The 21,516-nt window shown below is 45.0% G+C and overlaps 2 protein-coding genes across 4 annotated transcripts in view; one reads left to right on the top strand and one right to left on the bottom strand.

The window, feature by feature from the left end:
* LRRC36 (leucine rich repeat containing 36) overlaps positions 1-6,671 on the bottom strand; it is a 44,881-nt gene extending 38,210 nt beyond the window's left edge. For 2 of the 3 annotated variants that reach the window (XM_084644642.1, XM_084644643.1), the window contains exons 1-3: positions 6,535-6,670; positions 1,732-1,859; positions 410-602 (exon numbers count right to left, since the gene is read on the bottom strand). In XM_084644642.1, coding sequence (XP_084500768.1) covers positions 410-602; positions 1,732-1,859; positions 6,535-6,604 — 391 coding nt within the window. In that variant the 5' untranslated portion in view covers positions 6,605-6,670. Of the gene's footprint in view, positions 1-409; positions 603-1,731; positions 1,860-6,534 lie in introns of all 3 variants that reach the window. The other variant, XM_084644644.1, reaches the window with a different exon arrangement.
* Positions 6,672-6,721: 50 nt separating this feature from the next.
* Positions 6,722-21,516, top strand: part of KCTD19 (potassium channel tetramerization domain containing 19) — a 51,749-nt gene continuing 36,954 nt past the window's right edge. Inside the window, exons 1-2 of the mRNA XM_084644641.1 lie at positions 6,722-6,804; positions 16,296-16,595. Coding sequence (XP_084500767.1) covers positions 6,802-6,804; positions 16,296-16,595 — 303 coding nt within the window. The 5' untranslated portion in view covers positions 6,722-6,801. The remainder of the gene's footprint in view (positions 6,805-16,295; positions 16,596-21,516) is intronic.

Genomic DNA, 21,516 nt, shown 5'->3' with positions numbered 1-21,516 from the left:
GAGTCAGCATTACTAGGAGTGCCTTATGTTTTTCATTTCCTATGCTGAGGATTTAAATTTGTAAAGTTACATTTATACAATTGTTTGTTTGGATTTTCTAGGAAAAGGAAGGAAAAATACTGAGCTGTTAAACTTGCAGAGCTTGTAAGGTCTCTGAACCACAACTATGGGAACTGTAGAGATGACTGGTTTTGCCAGCTTTACCTGCAGAACTTGGAAGAACCACAATTTGCATGGTTATAAACTCAGCAAGAAGGGAGGAGCCTGTGGAGCTGATAAACGACATGGGAGAAAGCTCCTTCCCATGGTGTGTATGAACTGCCACAACAGTTTATGACACTGATCCAGTAATAACAGATTGCTGCTACTGAATACCTTTTCTTCAGCATTCAACAGTAATATCTCTCACCCAGTTTTTCCAGGGCTTGTAGCGTATAGACAGCGAACAGTCTATAATCGGATTCTTTTCTGGTAATGGGGTTGAGGCGCAGATCCAGCTCTGAGAGGACTGGTAATGTTTGGAGGCGAGACACTTCCAGCAAGGATGAGATATGATTGTAATATAAATTCAGATTTTGTAACAAATATAAATATTCAATACCCTGTAAGGAAAAAAACAAAGTTATATATTTAATAGAGTAGGAGCATGGTATAGTCTTTAGAGCCCTAAACAGAGAGACTTCCACAGGATTACTGTGGCATGCTGGTCAAGTCTTTTACATTCTTTGCACTCGATCTCCCTATCTGTAAACTTGTGATAATTATACTTACGTATAGCTCTGTAAAGCACTGGGAGATCACGAAAGCTTATGCTCTAATAAATTGGTTAGTCTCTAAGGTGCCACAAGTACTCCTTTTCTTTATTCAGATAAAAGGCACTCTAAAAGGGTTATTATCCTATGACCCAAATAGAGACGGAAAGCAATACAGGATAACCTCTGATAAGCAAACATCATTTAGCCAATCAGTTCTGAATGGCTTCACTTTCTCCCAGTTGCCTTTCACAGCACATATGGTTTACCACACACCCATTTGTCTGAATAGTTTGGAGGGCTTCAGTCACAATCAATATTCCTTTCTGCAGAACTTTTTTTTTTTAACTTTTGTTACCTGGAAAGGTGATTGAACTCTGAGAGTGACCCAGCAGTGGAAACTGAGGCAGGGAGCTGTAGCACACAAAGGGGTGCTTGGGAAGTGGCAAGCCAGCCATGCTTGCTAAGAGAAGTTTGATTGCAGAGAAAGTCAACCCAGAGGAAAAGGAGCTAAGAAAAACTGTAAAATGGTTATTCTGAACCTGAGGAGCTGGACATCTTTATGAGTGCTTGTCTACCCTGCTGAAAAGGGAGGTACAAGTTCTTTTGGGGTTTTTGGTTGATACTATGTAGTCAGGAGCGAATCCCTTGGGGTTTTTTTTGGTTCGTTGTTTTTTCCCCTTTGCTTTGTCACAAGGGAGAACTGGAATTGCTTTTACAGGTCCCAAATTAATTTCCCCACCTAAAAGAAGGAAACAGAACTCTTTGCCTGGCGGAGGGAATGGGACTGCTGGGTTACCAAAAGGGTAATCATGAAAAGTTTTTCCCTGCCTGAGGTGAAAGGAAACCAGTTTGCTTTAGTCAGGTTATCAGATTGACTAGATTTTTTAAAAAATAAATTGTTAATCCTTTATAACAGCAAATCTCTTACAAAGTCTCTTGAGGTTGTAGAGAGTTCAACAGAGAATGGGGAACTTACCTCTAGACTGACAATCATGTTTCTGGACAGATCTAACGATTGGAGACTTTTAAAATTTTTGAAGGCATCTCCAAGGGAGTGGATTTTCCCTGCATATGTTCCCTGCAGTGAGAGGGACTCCACCTGTTCTGAAAAGAAAGAACTTGTAAAGGTCCTAAGGTCTCTCCTAGTTTTCTAAAAACTGAATGTAACTTATATTTTAGATTGTTCAATAACCCCAGTTTCATCAGCTCCTTGTATGTGCACGAGCCTTACTTTTTCATTTTTAGAGGTCTCTTTTGTTCAGTAACAGTGAGCTGAAGTGCCCTTTTTTTGAGAGAAAATCTAACCCCGCTAGAATTCTGCAGTGAATACCCCAAGTGCCTAGAAGAGGGGGGAAATCACAGTAGTACTTCCTTTAAAATAACCCTTATTTCAGGACAATAGTGTCCAGACCCACCATAGAAAACTGACTTATGTTGCGGGTGTCATACCCTTTAGAGCTCCACAGGAGAACTAACCTGGAGGGGAAATAGGAAATTTGGGCTTATATAGCACTCTATTCTGCTGGTGTCTGTTACCATGACCCAACATTATCTACATTAGGGGAAATACTCTGCACTGGTAAAGTAAGTGGGCAAGTCCTTATTAAAAAAAAAAAAGTGCCATAACACACTTCTGGTACTTCCTCGAAAAGTGCCAGAATGGTGTTCCAAAGCATTCTGGCATGTCGTGATCCCTGGGTAGAGTGTTTATTCCAGGTCTGCCATGCCCTGCTGCCTTCTCAACAAGTTTCTCTTCCCGTTGTCTATCAGCATCTGGACACACCTTGGGTCAATCTTGAGGTACTACTGTCATTTGAGTCACAACATAAAGACGGTGGAGGCCTTGGGGCTCTGTGTCTCACTGCCCCAGAATAGAGCAGTGAGAAGTCCTCCAGGCAGCCTAGAGTGGATGCAGAGAAGCAGCCAATCAGAGGGGCCGCTGGAGCGGCATAAGATGGAGCGACCAATAAGGGGCCAGATAAAAGGCAAGCAGCAAAGCAGAGTCTTCAGTTGCTGTGTGGAGCTTGATGAGGGAGGACTGGGTGCCTGGCTGGCTAGACAAACAGGAACAGGACCATGGACAGCTCACTGAAGAGAGCTCTCCAGACAGAACCACCCAGGGAAGGTTGCCAAAGACTGGGTGCCTGGCTGGCTGGCTAGAATAGCAGCAGGATCATGAAAAGGTCAATGTGGGAACTGAGCACAGAACCTGGACAGACCAGATAAGGGTACTGAGATGAGTCCTGCTAGTCTGGTTGCAGACTGATCCCAGGGAGGGCTGCTGAAAAAGACAGCAGCTGAGGGTACCAAAATGGGCTCCGGCTGGGTGGTTGAAGAAGGCAGTGCCTCTGGGAAAAAGCCTAAGAACTACAGCCCCATACCAGGGCCAGGATAAGAACTCGGGATTCTATACTCTGGAATTGGGGACAGCGTATGCAACTTGGCTGGAGAGCTGAGTTGCCGAAGACCTGTTGAGAGAACCATTGGCTGGGGGTTGCTCACAAGAGGTGGGTGCCACCCTGTTGAAAAAACTAAACCCAAATGCAGGATCACACCCAACCAACCAAAGGGGGCCCCCCGCATGATGTGAGTGCCATCCCTGAAAAGAATTGTGACTGCAGGTACATTGGCCAAAGAAAGGGGGAACTCATGAGAGGCGGGTGCCAACCGCATTACAAAGACCATGCATGGATAAGCTTTGCAAGAACTCAGTTGGAAGAGAGCAACGTTTAAGGGATTTTCTGCAAAAGGATTTTGCTGTATATGAAAGACTAAGAATTACCTCCACAGCAGCTCAGTCTCAGCCTGGAGTTTGTTTGCATTGAACCTTAGAAGATTTGGTTTCCTGACAGCAGGTGAGAACTGTAAATTGTTATGATCACTCCCTTCTTGTGTGACCTGATCATGTTCTATACCTGGCTTAATGTTCATCCTGTCTGAGCATCTCTGGATGTCTGTAGCTCTCTCTCCTTTGGTATGGCTAACATTATGCTGCTACAGCACTGAAAGAAGTACAATCCTTGCCATTCCAGCTTTTTTAATTAACCTGTTGATTGCATACACTCAACTGATCTCACTACAGCCGAACTACCATAACCACACACTGACTGTGTAGCCAGCCTTGGGAACATTCAGCCATGAATTAATTTCTATTCAGAGCAGGGCTTGACAACTCCACTTGACAGTGTTGCTAGTAGGCATATTTTCCTGGCAACTGCCATCAACTACTGCAGAACTGAGTTAATTTAAAAATAAACTATAGCTTCCAGCCCATATGGCTACAAACAAAACTCAGAACCAGAGTGTAACAGATGCGGTGCTGTCGGTGTGAATTTGCAGATAGTGCCAGTGTTTTTGCTGCTGTTCAGAGCTATTCCACACAGCAACTGAGTGAAAACTAACCTGGTTCTCCTCAGTTTTCACTACTGATATTCAGTATCTTGTGGCCAATCATGAAACTGACAAAAGTCTAATCAATTTCTCTTTTCTGCTGCTTGACAGAATGAGAGAATGGAGCTGTGTGCTGGAGAAGAAAACAAGATGAACACACTAGGGAAGGATAAAGTAAGAAACCTCCATGCAACAGGCAGAAAGCTGAGGGAGGGATAAGGGGACACAAACCAACCCTTGCAGCAACCAGGAAGCTTCTGAATGAGAGCAATGAACAGAAAAAGACTACTCATGCTTGCTTCACACAGCAGGCTGGGGGCTGGAAGGTGTTGGCTTCTCACCTGGGTAATGACATGGGGTAGTAGGAAGTTCTCATCTTTCACACAGGCATTTTGCTAGCGGGATTAGTCCTCTGTCTGTGATGTGTATGGTGAAATTTCACCACTTCTATGTGTGAGTAGGTGTGCTGTTGTGAGTGCATGGATGGGTGTAGAATATGAAAGGGCACTGGAGGGAAGTGAGAGAAGAAAGATGAGAGAAAATGTAAGGGCTTTGAATCAGCCAGAATAGGGATTCAAATCTGGATCTATAGGAGTGCCCTAATGATTAGGTCAGGGCTACACACATGCCCACAATGACTGTCTTTTATGTAGGGCTCAATCTGGTGGACTCAGGTCATGCCTACTGGATTGGGCCTTGCACGGGAAATAGATGGGGAAAAGCCTAGCTTGAGAATCCTGCCAGCGCTTAGTTGCCAAGTGACAGGACGTAGGTGGCTCTGCTTGTACCCCGTGGCAGAAGGTTAGGCACCTAGGAACTTCAGCTGGCAGTTGAGCAATGTTTTTTGTGAATGGGAGTGGGCCTAAGAGTTGGTCTTAGGCACCTTAAGAGGGAGTTAACCACCTAAGTCCTTTTTTTTTTTTTTTTTTTGTGAATCTAGCCATTAGGGGATGGTGCCTTCCCGCTGTTTATTGTTGTCCTACTCAGCGCTGATAGTATTTGCAGCATGCAGATGAGTGTGCCAAAGGAGAGACATGTTCCTCTGACTGCATAGACCACCAGAGAGATTGAACAGACTATGCATCATAACACTGATTGTCAGATTTTCCCACTTCAAAGATCCCTCTGAATCATACTGCTGTTTTGCATCTGTGCACACTACTGCGTGACGAGCTAGAAAATGCTGCGAAGACTATGCAGGACCTGTTTGTTTCCCACTCTGTGCTTGCAGCACTTTGTCTATAGGAATGTGTCCCTTCAACAGGGCTCGTGTATCTTACGCAAATGATACCTTTGTGCGGGTCCCGCTGTCCATCACTATTTCAGCTATCGCCATGACCTTCAATTTTGTTTATGGAAGTAAGGAGGCATTAACAACTCCCAGATAATGCATCAGAACCAGCGTTGTACACTTCTGTATACCCTGATGCTGACCTCCCCCTACCACAATGGGCTGGCATATGGTTTCATATCAAAGGGACACCTTTTACTATTACTAAAATATTTAATTGGTCAGACCCCGAGGCGTCATAAAAACCAGGGTCCTATTAGGGTGGGCCTAAGCAAGCACAGACGTTTCCTTTGACGTGGAGCCTGGGAAACGGGCCACCACTTATGTGCCTGGCTGCGGCGTGCACCTGTGCGGATGGCTACTAGCGCTCTTGCCCTGTTGAATGAGCGTCGTTTCCCGGGCGGTCGGTCCTGATACTCACGGGCCATCGCTGCTCCCTGGGTTCCTGTGCTTCCAACCATGACGGTTCCACAAACGCCCCTGCCTACCCCAGTGTCGCCCAGTACCCGTGCTGTGCCCTGCCGGCTGCCCCAGTACCGGCCCCCTGCTGCCGCCCCCCAAATACCCTGGGGCCCTGATTACACCCCAAGTCCCTGCTGCCGCCCCCCAAATACCCTGGGGCCCTGATTACACCCCAAGTCCCTGCTGCTGCCCCCCAAATACCCTGGGGCCCTGATTACACCGCAAGTCCCTGCTGCCGCCCCCCAAATACCCTGGGGCCCTGATTACACCGCAAGTCCCTGCTGCCGCCCCCCAAATACCCTGGGGCCCTGATTACACCGCAAGTCCCTGCTGCCGCCCCCCAAATACCCTGGGGCCCTGATTACACCGCAAGTCCCTGCTGCCGCCCCCCAAATACCCTGGGGCCCTGATTACACCGCAAGTCCCTGCTGCCGCCCCCCAAATACCCTGGGGCCCTGATTACACCCCAAGTCCCTGCTGCCGCCCCCCAAACACCCTGGGGCCCTGATTCTCCCTCCCCAGGCGCATGCCTCAAGCCCCTGCCCCCAAATACCCTGGGGCCCCCGTTCTGCCCCCAGGACCCTGGTGCTGCCCCGTCAGCATTTCCCGCATCCCCAGGCCTGCCGGGGGCGGTACCTGGGCCAATTCCCCGCAGCGCCGCCTGCTCCCGGATCCAGGCCTCGCTGAGCTCCAGCTGCAGCGCCATCCCGGCCTGTTGCCGGGCAACGCAGCCAAACACCCACGGCGCGCGCGCGCCTAGGACAAGGGGCGGCGGCCCGCGCAGAGATCGGAAGATGGAGGGCGCGCGCAGCCCCGCGGCGGGGCCCGTTACTGGAACCTCAGTCCAGCGCCCTCCCGCCCCGCCCCGCCCGCGCGGGAAGAGGGGCCGCCGCCGCCTTCGCCATGGTATGGACCATGAACGGAGAGGAGAGGGCGGCGCCCCCTGGATCAGAGGGGGGAGAGCGGCCCCCTCTGGGATCAAAGAGGGGAAAGTGGGCCACCCCCGTGGGATCAAAGTGGGGAGGAGAGAACTTGTCCCCCATGGGATCAAAATGGGGAGGAGAGAGCTGCCTCCATGGGATCAGGGGGGAGGGGGCAGCCAATGGGGGGAGGAGAGAGCAGCCCCCCATGGGATTAAAGTGGGGAGGAGAGAGCTGCCCCCCATGGGATCAGGGGGGAGGGGGCAGCCAATGGGGGGAGGAGAGAGCAGCCCCCCATGGGATTAAAGTGGGGAGGAGAGAGCTGCCCCCCATGGGATCAGGGGGGAGGGAGCAGCCAAAGGGGGGAGGAGAGAGCGGCCCCCCATGGGATTAAAGTGGGGAGGAGAGAGCTGCCCCCCATGACATCAAGGGGGAGGGGGCAGCCAAATGGGGGCGGAGAGAGCTGCCCCCCATGGGATCAAAGGGAGAAGGAGAGAGTGGCCCCTTATGGGGTCAAAGGGGGGAGGAGAAAGCAGCCTCCCTGGGATGCAAGGGGAGAGGGAACAAAGGCCCCCATGGGATCAAAGGGGGAACAGGGGGCATCCCTCCTCTGGGAGCATTGTGGGCGGAGGAGGGAGAAGTTGGGAAGGTTGCCAACTTTGTAATAGCACAATCTGAGCGTCCCTGTCCCGCCCCTTCTCCGAGGCCTCACCCCGCTCACTCCATCCCCCCTCCATCCATTGCTTGCTTTCCCCCACCCTCACTCGCTCATTTGGCCCGGGCTGGGGAGGGTACCTTTTCGCCCAGGTGTTCCGAGCAATGCATGAGTCGATGTGCAAACATTGTCTCTATTGCTCTCCTGTGATGGAGATGTAATTGTAATGGATTCCTCAGGTCACAGTTGAGGGCATCATGGTTGGTGTCTGCCCAGCCAGCTTGTCCCTGAGGCTTTGTATGCACAGAGACTGGCACTGCGTCATTGCAATCGGGTTTAATCGGAGCTTTCAGTGCCGGTCCATGCGTAGATGCTCTCAAATCTTTTTTGTTTTGTTTAAACTGACTTGAGTTTGGGGCCCTCTTCTCCCAAAACTGGCATCCACATGCAAACTTGTGCTGAAATAGTTGGTGTGAATTGCAGCTGATTTCATTACTTCACTTTCTGTTTCTGGGAAGTTGAGGCCTGAGTGTTGCGTTCACTGATGCAGAGCAGTTCACATAATTGTCATATTACAGGCAGGGAGATTGGAGCACAGAAGCCACACAGCTGGAGAGTGGAAGAGCCAGGTGTGGAGCCTAGTGTTCCTGTTGGAGTTGATTGGGCTGTCCTCAAACAGTTTTGTTCCTTTCTTTCTGACACTTCCTGACTCCAGAGATTTCAGGCTGCAGGAGGGTCCATTGGAGAGCCTTTGAAACCAGATGCAGTATAGAGCAGCTCAGCTTCAAGTTCATTGAGTTTGCTGCAGTTTACTGTGTGGCTGTTTCAGGCTGGACCTTTAAATAGTGAGACTGTGTCGGAAGTGCGTAGATGTTAAACAAACAAAAAAAAATCCATGATGCATTTTGTTAGAGTAAGAGTTCATTAGTTTGCCCTGGAGTAATTATGTAGTGCATTCTGTGCCTGTCTGTTGGCTGTTGCTCTCCTCCACAGAGGCTGCTGCAGTTCCATGATGCTTTATGTGTATAAAATGAAAGGTGCTATGTAAATATAAAATATTACTACAGCATACTCTTCTTCAATGGGACACACTATATGAGGATAGCTGTTTTATTGGGACATTTCAGAGTGTTATGCTGGAAAGTGTAAATGGCTGCTGTCAGGTGTGTCTTTGATAAAGAGACAATCACAAACTTTGTTAAATGTGTGGAGCAACTAAATGCTGCTTCATATAGTGATAACTGGAAACATTAGGAAACCATTGCCCAAAGCAATGGGCTATATTATGAGGCCAATCAGAAACTAAGGCTATGGCCACACTAGCACTTTTGCCAGTAAAACTTTAGTCAGTCAGGGGTGTGGAAAAAAACCACACTCCTGACTGACAAAAGTTTCACCAGCAAAAGTACTGGTGTGAACAGCACTGCGTTGGCGGGAGATGCTCTCCTGCTGACATAGTACCTCCACTCGTTAGGGGTTTGTTAATTAGAGCAGCTAGATGGGAGACCTTACAGCGGTACAGCTGTGCTGCTGTAAGGTCTGTAGTGTAGACATAGTGTTAGCCTTGTTGTCTGCCTGTTGTCCTGTGTGTCCTGGGACTAACTGCAAACACAGAGGTGAGGGGATTGATTGGCTGCAGCTGTGTGTATCTGTGTGTGGTAGAAGCAGAAACCGAACAAGAAGTGAGAGAGAAGTCATGAGTGTGGACCAGACATGAAGCAGAGATATGGAGAGGCAGGCTTTGAAATAGTGAGCCAAGAAACTGCCTGTGTTGATTTTTTCCCACTGTGTTCAAGGAAACAAGATTTTATGCCTGGTAAATAAACAGGATTGCACCAAAGTAATACCTGACTTATATAATCAATTTTTTTCCCCTCATGGAAACAGTTTGGCAAGGCCCTAGGCATTGGCTAACTGCTCAGGCCAAAAGGGGCAACAATAGGAAAATGACTCAGGGCTTGTCTACACTTAAAACGCTACAGTGGCAACTCCTGCAATTCCTTAGTCTTTAAAAAGTTCAGAAGGACTAGTGGGGGGACAGACTGCTGCAGCGGCACAGGAGCTAACAAACAGAGCTGTAAACAGGGGAGTTTCAGTGGGAGTTCTGTTGGAGGAGAAGGTATTTGTATTTGGTTCTGTATTTGTATTATTTGTATGTGGAGAGGCTTGCAGGGGCTTTGTGCTGGGAGAGAAGCTGAGCCCTGATTAGGGGGCGGGGCTTCTCTGACTAGGGGTCCTAAAAGGTAGCAGCCAGTCAGGCAGTAGCCAGCAAACAGAGCTGTAAACAGGGGAGTCTGTCTTGTGGTGCTTGTTTTTTGCTGTGGGGGGTGGTGTTTTGGTGTGGTTCGTGTTTCCCAGATTAACAGGGAAGGCTATGGCAGATACAGAGGCAGCAGTGGGAGTGACCCATGTAGCGGAAGACACAATGAAGATGACTGGATGTGGAAGGTGCGGTATGTACATGATCCTGGAGGGGGCACCTGGTAAGGGTTTTGTCTGTATGAAGTGCCATCTGATTGAGCTGATGGAGGAAAAGATCCGAGGTTTGGGGATGCAGGTGGAAAGTCTGATAGAGTTTAGGACGGGGTTTGAGCAGATTATGGAGCAAAGACATGAGGTATCTGAAGGGAAAAGCTCAGACTTGCAGATGGAAGCAGGACTGGGAATTCTGAGGGGAGACTGGGTGAGGAAAGTGGTCAGTGGAAGCATGTGACTAAAGGAACCAGGCAAAGGAAAAGACGGGCTAGTGAGGGAGAAATAGAGCTTAAGAATAGGTATGCAGAGTTGGAAAATGAAGAAGGGGCTCAGCAGGTAGTCACTGAAGGTGGAAGGGCAAGGAAGAAGAGAAGAGCGGCTAGTCCTATAGGAAAAGGGGAAGAGTTAATGGAGATTACACCAAATATGAGCCCCAGGAGGATACAGGATGGGTTAAAGAGGATTACAAGGGAGAATAGGAATGGAAAGAACTTGCAGCCAGAGGGAACAGGGGATAGACTGGAGAATAGCACCGTCACTAGGAAAAGACAGGTCTATGTGATTGGGGACTCTTTACTGAGAAGAATAGATAGGCCTGTAACCAGAGCTGATCCGGAGAATAGGAGGGTGTGCTGTCTTCCAGGTGCTAAGATATGGGATGTAGACCTGAGGTTGAAAAGGATTCTAAAGGGAGCAGGAAAGAATCCCCTAATTATCCTTCATGTGGGAACAAATGATACGGCTAGATTCTCGCTGGAAAGTATTAAGGGAGACTGTGCTAGGCTGGGGAAGACGCTTAAGGAAATTGAGGCTGAGGTGATCTTTAGTGGGATTCTGCCTGTTCCTAGAGAAGGGCAACAAAGGTGTGACAAGATTATGACTATCAACAGATGGCTTAGGCAGTGGTGCTATAAGGAGGGCTTTGGGATGTATGGCCACTGGGAGGCATTCATGGATAGAGGACAGTTCTCTCGGGATGGACTTCATTTGAGTAGGGAAGGAAATAGACTTCTAGGTTGGAGGCTGGCACAACTGATTAAGAGAGCTTTAAACTAGGAATTAGGGGGAGATGGTTGGGAGATGTCCAGGTAATCTCCACGCCAGAATTTAGCATTGAGAGGAAAGAAAATGAAGTAAGAGTGGATGCAGCCATGGGTAGGAGGAAGGGCAGTGTAGGTACAAGTCTAATAGGTTATACTGGTAGTAAAATGACTGTGCCTAATAGGGTACAGAATGTGAGTGAGGCCAAACAGCAAAAATTAAGATGTTTGTACACTAATGCGAGGAGCCTAGGTAACAAAATGGAGGAACTAGAGCTACTGGTGCAGGAAGTGAAACCAGATATTCTAGGGAGAACAGAAACAGGGTGGAATAGTCGTCATGACTGGGCTACAGGTATTGAAGGGCATGTGCTGTTTAGGAAAGACCGAAATAAAGGTAAAGGTGGTGGAGTAGCACTGTATATCAATGATGAGATAGAATGTAAAGAAATAAGAAGCAATGAAATGGATATGACTGAGTCCATCTAGGCAAAAATTAAATTGGGGAAGAAAACTATTAGAGCCTCCTTTGGGATAGTGCTTGGGGTGTGCTATAGACCACTGGGATCTGATATGGATAGAGCCCTTTTTAATGTTTTTAATAAAGTAAATACTAATGGAAACTGTGTGATCAGGGGAGACTTTAACTTCCCAGATATAGACTGGAGGACGAGTGCTAGTAATAATAACAGGGCTCAGATTTTCCTAGATGCGATAGCTGATGGATTCCTTCAGCAAGTAGTTGCTGAACCGACTAGAGGGGATGCCATTTTAGATTTGGTTTTGGTGAGTAGTGAGGACCTCATAGAAGAAATGGTTGTAGGGGATAATCTTGGCTCAAGTGATCATGAGCTAATTCAGTTCAAACTGAACGGAAGGATTAATAAAAATAAATCTGCAGCTAGGGTTTTTGATTTAAAAAGGGCTGACTTTCAAAAATTAAGGAAATTAGTTAGGGAAGTGGATTGGACTGAAGAATTTATGGATCTAAAGGTAGAGGAGGCCTGGGATTATTTTAAATCAAAGCTGCAGAAGCTATCGGAAGCCTGCATCCCAAGTAAGGGGGAAAAAATCATAGGCAGGAGTTGTAGACCAAGCTGGATGAGCAAGCATCTCAGAGAGGTGATTAAGAAAAAGCAGAAAGCATATAGGGAGTGGAAGAAGGGAGGGATCAGCAAGGAAAGCTACCTTATTGAGGTCAGAACACGTAGGGATAAAGTGAGACAGGCTAAAAGTCAAGTAGAGTTGGACCTTGCAAAGGGAATTAAAAGCAATAGTAAAAGGTTCTATAGTCAAAAATAAGAAGAAAACAAAGAAAGAAGTGGGACAGCTAAACACTGAGGATAGAGTGGAGGTCAAGGATAGTCTAGGCATGGCCCAATATCTAAACAAATACCTTGCCTCAGTCTTTAATAAGACTAAAGAGGATCTTAGGGATAATGGTAGCATGACAAATGGGAATGAGGCTATGGAGCTAGACATCACCATATTTGAGGTAGAAGCGAAACTCAAACAGCTTAATGGGACTAAATCGGGGGGCCCAGATAATCTTCATCCAAGAGTATTAAAGGAATTGGACCAAGAAATTGCAAGCCCATTAGCAAGAATTTTTAATGAATCTGTAAACTCAGGGGTTGTACCGTATGATTGGAGAATTGCTAACATAGTTCCTATTTTTAAGAAAGGGGAAAAAAGTGATCCGGGTAATTATAGGCCTGTTAGTTTGACATCTGTAGTATGCAAGGTCTTGGAAAAAATTTTGAAGAAGGTGGTAGTTAAGGACATTGAAGTCAATGGTAAATGGGACAAAATACGACATGGTTTTACAAAAGGTAGATCGTGCCAAACCAACCTGATCTTCTTCTTTGAGAAAGTAACAGATTTTTTAGACAAAGGAAACGCAGTGGATCTAATTTACCTAGATTTCAGTAAGGTGTTTGATACCGTGCCACATGGGGAATTATTAGTTAAATTGGATAAGATGGGGATCAATAGGAAAATTGAAAGGTGGATAAGGAATTGGTTAACGGGGAGACTACAACGGGTCCTACTGAAAGGTGAACTGTCAGGCTGGAGGGAGGTTACCAGTGGAGTTCCTCAAGGATTGGTTTTGGGACCAATCTTATTTAATCTTTTTATTACTGACCTTGGCACAAAAAGTGGGAGTATGCTAATAAAGTTTGCGGATGATACAAAGCTGGGAGGTATTACCAATTTAGAGAAGGACAGGGATACCCTACAGGAGGATCTGGATGACACTGTAAACTGGAGTAATAGTAATAGGATGAAATTTAATAGTGAGAAGTGTAAGGTCATGCATTTAGGGATTAATAACAAGAATTTTAGTTATAAGGGACACATCAATTAGAAGTAACGGAGGAGGAAAAGGACCTTGGAGTATTGGTTGATCATAGGATGACTATGAGCCGCCAATGCGATATGTCTGTGAAAAAAGCTAATGTGGTCTTGGGATGCATCAGGAGAGGTATTTCCAGTAGGGATAAGGAGGTTTTAGTACCGTTCTACAAGGCACTGGTGAGACCTCACTTGGAATACTGTGTGCAGTTCTGGTCTCCCATGTTTAAGAAGGATGAATTCAAACTGGAACAGGTACAGAGAAGGGCTACTAGGATGATCCGAGGAATGGAAAACTAGTCTTATGAAAGGAGATTCAGGGAGTTTGGCTTGTTTAGCCTAACTAAAAGAAGGTTGAGGGGAGATATGATTGCTCTCTATAAATATATCAGAGGGATAAATACCAGAGAGGGAGAGGAATTATTTAAGCTTAGTACCAATGTGGACACAAGAACAAATGGATATAAACTGGCCACTAGGAAATTTAGACTAGAAATTAGACAAAGGTTTTTAACCATCAGAGGAGTGAAGTTTTGGAATAGCCTTCCAAGGGAAGCAATGGGGGCAAAAGATCTTTCTGGCTTTAAGATGAAACTCGATGGTATGGAGGAGATGGTATGATGGGATAACATGGTTTTGGTAATTAAATATTCATAAATAGGCCCAATGCGCCTGTGATGGGCTATTAGGTGGGGTGAGATCCGAGTTACCCAGGAAAGGATTTTCTGTAGTACCTGGCTGATGAATCTTGCCCATATGCTCAGGGTTTAGCTGATTGCCATATTTGGGGTCGGGAAGGAATTTTCCTACAGGGCAGATTTTGCCTTCCTCTGTAGCATGGGGCACGGGTCACTTGCTGGAGGATTCTCTGCTCCTTGAAGTCTTTAAACTACGATTTGAGGACTTCAATAGCACAGATATAGGTGTGAGGGTTTTTTTGTAGGAGTGGTGGGTGAAATTCTGTGGCCTGCGTTGTGCAGGAGGTCAGACTAGATGATCATAATGGTCCCTTCTGACCTAAATATCTATGACGTAGTGGGGTGACGACATTGAGCCTGGAGCTCAATGGGAGTGGCAGTGCAGGGCCACACGGGGACATGTGCTGCTATGCCTGGCTGAATCGTTAATGGAAGTGCAGGGACACACGGGGACAGGGTCAGATGTGCCTGACTGAATGGGAGAGGCTAGGGGTCAGCCAGGGTCTGCATGGGGAAGGCTCCCCAACTCCCTAACAATCCCTCCCTGCCAAAAAAACCTGTGCCACAATTCTACCACCCACACCCAACAACCCTCCAGGTTCATTCTCAGACTCCTTCCCAGCAGTTACTTCCCTCTCCCTCAGCTCCTCCATTACCCCTGACTCCCCAAGGCTTTGCACTGCTTCTGAGGGGTGCAGGAATACGTTTTTGTATTGTAGTTTAAATGAACTATTACTCTAAGTTCTGTATTAATATGCCTAGTCAGGATTCAATTTTTCAAAAAACATTTCCCGAATCTTTTTTGTTGCCTGTTTTGTTACAGACATACTTGCTGACAGGTAATTTGAAACAAATTACCAAAACTAATTGAAACTGGCAGGATTATATTGTGTTATTTTGACAAGTAAATGTGCAGCATTTTGCAGAATTTTAAAATATTGTGTGCAGAATTCCAATTCATACAATTCCAATTCCATACAATTTTGAAATTTTTGGTGCAGAATTCCCCCAGGAATAGCTGCTGTAGGGCTTCAGGAAAGATGCTTCCTATGCCTACAGGAGGGCTTCTCCCATTGGCGGAGGTATTCCCCGATAGGCGTTAGCTATGTTGTCAAGAGAAGCCCTCCCATTGACTTAGCGCTATCTACAGTGGGAGTTAGGTCGGTTTAACTGTGTTGCACAAGAGGGGAGGATTTTTCACACCCCTGAGTGACACAGTTTTACCAGCCTCATATCATAATGTAGACATGGTCTAACTTTAGTCTTTCTTGATTAAAGAAATTTGCCATATGGATATAAATTTAAGATATATAAATTTTCATCTGAAATTTCTAGTTAAAATGATCTTAAGAAGGCATTAGTTAATGTTAAGTGTATATATAAGAAATTAGAGTAAAAACTTTACAGGGATGTTGTAATTACCTCAAAAACAAGCATTAAAATACAGGTACTTCAGGGTTAAAGTTCACCTTAAAAGAAATCCAAATGTGTTAACCTCTGGAAATTCACAATTAGGGTACCCAGGCAATCCCCCTCCCTTCCCCCCCCGGCCCCTTATGAAATAATCAGAATTGTGACTGAACATTCCATAATAATAGTTCATATATGCATTTCTAGATAGGAACAAAATATTTTTCTGCGATAGTTGTAAGATGCATTCATGTGTTATTCAGAGTTGTTTAGGATAGTACCTTATTAGTGCGGTTCTATTTTGGATTTTACTGCTATGTGTTTTCTGCTACTACACACACTGGGGCCAGGCTGATCTCACATTAATATAAATCACTGAACTTTACTGAAGCCAACTGAGTTACAGGTCTGTCAAACACCAGTGTAAGTAATTATAGTCAGGCCCATTGTTGTCAGACATGTAAGTACTTACTAGATGCTCAATTTTATTTGCGCATCTACAAATGATATTATTCTTTAAATTTTACTTTTCATTCAATGGTAACAAACTCACTATGCATTTTGGACCTGACTTTCGAATTATGTATTGTGTGCCTAATTTGCGTGCACAGTTACCATACTTGTGTGAAATATGGTGTTTGTATGCACAAGTGATTGTGTAGGTAAGGTAATTGGTCATATGCGTACTTTTTTCATCAGGCCCAAAATGTGCACTAAGTGTGCTGCCACTGAATAGAAAATCAAATGTAAAGACCACTGGCATTTAAAATAAATTATTATAAGACCCTGCTTCAGAACTTACCTGTTCACTCTAGCCTATTGATATGATTTTCTTTTTAATTAGAAGGAACCAGAGATAGTTAATGAATCTACAGAAGAGGACTCAATTCATTTTAATGTTGGCGGCTGGCATTTCTCTATTCCTAAAAGTAAAATTGCTCAGTTTCCAGAATCTCTGCTTTGGAAAGAATCTTCTTCCCTGGTTCCGTCTGAAAACCCAAGACTATTCATCGACAGAGATGGATTCACCTTTAGGCACGTCCATTATTATCTGCATACCTCAAAGTTGTCTTTTTCCAGCTGTGCTGAATTGAACTTGTTGTATGAACAAGCATTAATTTTGCAGCTGACACCTTTATTGCAGGTACAGTGTGATGTTATGTATTACTTTTATACAGCTTTTGTTAATTCATAAATAATAATGACCATATAAAGATTTCAGAGTATGTGTGAATATATAGATGCTTGGAATGGATGCCTAACAATTAATTTCAATATACACTCATTTATTATGGGCTGCTGAGTACAGAAATAAATCCCGAATATGACATTTGACCTTTCCATCAGAGGCCATTGAAAGGACTGTACTCATATTAAAAACACAGATCCATAGAAACATAGGGCTGGAAGGGTTCTTAAGAGGTCAAGTTGCAGTGGGGGAGGTTTAGATTGGATATTAGGAAAAACTTTTTCACTAAGAGGGTGGTAAAACACTGGAATGCGTTACCTAGGGAGGTGGTAGAATCTCCTTCCTTAGAGGTTTTTAAGGTCAGGCTTGACAAAGCCCTGGCTGGGATGATTTAACTGGGAATTGGTCCTGCTTTGAGCAGGGGGTTGGACTAGATGACCTTCTGGGGTCCCTTCCAAGCCTGATATTCTATGATCTATTCCAGCCCCTGCACTGAGGCAGGACCAAGTAAATCTAGATCATCTCTAACAGATGTTTGTCCAACCTGTTCTTTAAAACCTCCAGTGAGCGTGTGATGGTTTTCAGGGTACCCAGGACTGTGAATAACCTGCTTGCTCCCTGCATCTAGCTTGGGAGACTCTTGCTTGTGCTTAACCCGGTATCAGCTCCCTGACACCATCAACGTAGCCACTCACACGCTTTCCTCTGGACTCTGCCAGCCCTTAGCTTGTCTTGCAGGTTACCAATAGGTGCACCCCAGTCCTCAAGCACCTTTGAAGCATTCTTCTGTAGTGTCCAGCCCTTTTCCCACTGAACACTGATAGAAATACCAGGTCTGCTGTACCTAAGGGAACAGTGTACCTACCAGCTTGTGTGATTCAACTCAGAAGCTGAAGTACCTTAATATCACAGCACTTAAATATATTATAGGGAAAACAAGGAGAAGTTTATTATCAAAGATTCAAGTTATAGTGAGTAAGGATATTGGAAACAAAATTATAACACACTTTCTAGAGACTAAACTTAACAAACAGGTTAACTTCCTGTCTAAAGATATTTATCTCACCCAATGAATGTCTTTTACTGTATCTTCAGCCAAGGTTGGCTGAGATCCCGTTTTCATGAGTGTAAATGCACTGCCCATTTACTTCCTACGTGCAGGATAAGGGGGTGTCTTGTTTGCCTTCTTCTTATATCCCTAAAGTTCATTGTATGTACTGTAGTTAGTTTTCCTTTTGTGCTTCTGCCCTGTTGACTTCCAACCTCTTTGATAACTTCATATGTAAATGGGCATCCATTTTATTAGCTTACAATGCTTAATTTAAATCTGACTGAGAGATAAATAAACATCTTTTGTCTGACAGAAAACTTGTTTCTTCATGCCTGCTGGTGATTATACCTTGATACAGAATCTAAGAACACATTTTCAGTGTATATACCTAATTCCTTACATAGTATCTGTCTATGCAGTGTTGTTGTGCCATGTTGGTCCCAGGATATTAGAGACAAGATGGATGTCTGTTGGACCAACTTCTGTATTGTAAGCTTCTGCGCTTACATAGAGCTCTCCAGACCTAAAGAAGAGGTCTGTGTAAGCTCGAAAGCTTGCTCGGTCATCAGCACAAGTTGATCCAACAGAAGATATCACCTCACCCACCTTGTCTCTCTTTAATATACTGGGACCAACACAGTTCCAACAACACTGCATATGTGATTCCCATGTCTTGTCTTCATGTACTTGTGCAATGTCATCTTCTGTGTCCTCTTCCTCCTCCTTGTTATCATCAATTTCTTCAACGTCCCCTACCTCAACTTCCTCTACCTCCCGTACCCACGCACACAGATCCTAAACCCTGCGCACACAGCGAAACACCGCGCGCAGAATCATTTGCACAGAAGCACAACAATTTGCGCACATGGACTGTCAAAAATTAGAGGGAACATTGGTAATCACTGTTTGGCACACAGGCTAGTGCCTCTTCCTCACTGACATTTAGCTGGGATGAGCAAGTATATCTGAGCGTAATTTCAGCGCTACATGTATCACTGAGAGAAATTCATCTTCCAGCTCAGTCTTGTATATTGTAATAGTTGATACATTTTCTTCTCCTGCCCTGTCTTAACAGTTTAGAGCAGAGGTTTTCAGCCTGTGGTTCCTGGACCCTTGGGGGTCCACAGACTATGTCTAAGGGATCTGCAAAAAGTGACGATGAAAATAAAGCTTCAAATCCCAGAAAAGGCCAATCATTTTTCTGACCAATCAAAGGATGTGAATACCCTCCCCTATCAGGTGAAAGCCCAGACGTGTTGTCATTACCACAGAAGCCCACAGTTTAGCGCCCTTTCTCATGTGGCGTCAAATTCCGTGCAGAGCATGTGCAACTTTTATAGCTGAATTCTGTTCAGTCAGTTTTCAATCTAAGACTCTATGGTAAGGGTCCGCAGACCACAAGTTGTATTTCCAAAGGGGTTTTACCTCCATTTTAGGGGTCTGCAAATGGAAAAAAGGTTGAAAACCACTGCTTTAGAGAAAGGGATATGGTGGAATTTGAAAGGCACTAATAATGTTTGTCTCTCTGAAGCAGGTTGATCATGTAAGACAGTGAACTCGTAAGCACCATCAAGATGTAGACTATGGGGGGGGGGGTTAAAGGTTGCCAGATGGCTTACAGATGAATGTGGACCTCTCCACTGGCTTCACTTGAGAGAAAACTGTAAGGAGTCCATAAAAGGTTCAAACTGCCTTTTTCTGCAGTGTTTTAACCCAGTACTAATTCAGACTACTGGCAAGTCAATACCTTCATTCTTACTTTTTGTTACTTTTCTGAAGAGATGCTTCTAGCAGTTAGGGTGGTATTTCCCTTCTTAGGCTATAAGGTTCCTTACACCCACTGTGCATACACAGAGCTCATGTTCATACTTTGGTGCCTCACGGATTTGTTTGTTCATTTTGAATGTTGTCGGACTGAGGTTCACTTACTCAGTAGATGAGTCTAACGAATATTTATTAAGGCAAAACACTCAGAATAGTGATCAGTTACACTCACAAGTGAGAAGCTCTGAAGCTTAGCAGGACGATCTCATCACAGTTTGCCTCCAGCACCAGACAATACAGCATCAGCTTCTCTTTGTTACACACATTTATTTATAACTTTTCTTTTCTTATACATACCTATTAGTCTCTCATTTCCATGTTATCTCTCCTCCTCTCTCAGTACAAGATTAGTGTTAGTCCAAACTGGTCTTTTCTAGTTTTATAGTTACTGTATCTTTTCTTGTTTTCATAGATACGATTACTCTGCAATTTCTTACACACGCGCAACACTAAACACAATTAGTCTGCATTTTCTTAATATACGTAGTTCTACTTAGGTTTATGCTGTTAAATGTTATCAGAACAGACGCATAAAATCCAAAGCAGGCTTCTGTTAAGGCCTAAATATGCCTTCGCTCTCAACAGTTTTTACAGAAGAAAGTTTTTGTGTGGAACTTTCACCCTGGCAGAAAATGCAGACTCCAGTACACTGTGGGGAACTTGCTCTGAAGTACTGTCAAAGTTTTGATGATTGTAACACAAGACTGGGTTTGCAGTTCACCCTGACTGGGTGACGAAGTACCTTCAATGGATTTCCAAGTCTGCTAATTTGACCTTTACCTGTGCACATTGCATAACGGTTTTTATGCCAAAGTAATGATTGCCTGCATTCAGATTGAAGAGCTGACAGAAGTTTATCAGTTGCATCCCTGTTTTGGAAATCCCGGAGTTTCTGTCTTGTATTGTTTGCCTCTTGTATTATAGCCAATACCTGTTCACTAAAAGCAACAACACTGTCCTTTTTCACTTGCTGGCAAATAATGCATTGTTCATAAGATACAGTTGAGGAGTGCTTCATGTTCAAGACTGCCTCCATATTTTCTCTATGGGATACCTGAGGATAATAATAAAAATAATTAATAAATACCATACAAATATTAAATAAATAAATAATCAGTATTTACCAGTATGTAGCTTATACCATGGCCTAGGTATCCAAATTGATACTCATAGAATATCAGGGTTGGAAGGGACCCCTGAAGGTCATCTAGTCCAACCCCCTGCTCGAAGCAGGACCAATTCCCAGTTAAATCATCCCAGCCAGGGCTTTGTCAAGCCTGACCTTAAAAACCTCTAAGGAAGGAGATTCTACCACCTCCCTAGGTAACGCATTCCAGTGTTTCACCACCCTCTTAGTGAAAAAGTTTTTCCTAATATCCAATCTAAACTTCCCCCACTGCAACTTGAGACCATTACTCCTCGTTCTGTCATCTGCTACCATTGAGAACAGTCTAGAGCCATCCTCTTTGGAACCCCCTTTCAGGTAGTTGAAAGCAGCTATCAAATCCCCCCTCATTCTTCTCTTCTGCAGGCTAAACAATCCCAGCTCCCTCAGCCTCTCTTCATAAGTCATGTATTCTAGACCCCTAATCATTTTTGTTGCCCTTCGCTGGACTCTCCAATTTATCCACATCCTTCTTGTAGTGTGGTGCCCAAAACTGGACACAGTACTCCAGATGAGGCCTCACCAATGTTGAATAGAGGGGAACGATCACATCCCTCGATCTGCTCGCTATGCCCCTACTTATACATCCCAAAATGCTATTGGCCTTCTTGGCAACAAGGGCACACTGCTGACTCATATCCAGCTTCTCGTCCACTGTCACCCCTAGGTCCTTTTCTGCAGAACTGCTGCCTAGCCATTCGGTCCCTAGTCTGTAGCGGTGCATTGGATTCTTCCATCCTAAGTGCAGGACCCTGCACTTATCCTTATTGAACCTCATCAGATTTCTTTTGGCCCAATCCTCCAATTTGTCTAGGTCCTTCTGTATCCTATCCCTC

This window comes from Lepidochelys olivacea, assembly GCF_965140295.1.
Source record: "Lepidochelys olivacea isolate rLepOli2 genome assembly, chromosome: 12".
NCBI classification, from domain to species: Eukaryota; Metazoa; Chordata; order Testudines; family Cheloniidae; genus Lepidochelys; species Lepidochelys olivacea.
This window is presented reverse-complemented; position numbering and strand designations above follow the sequence as displayed.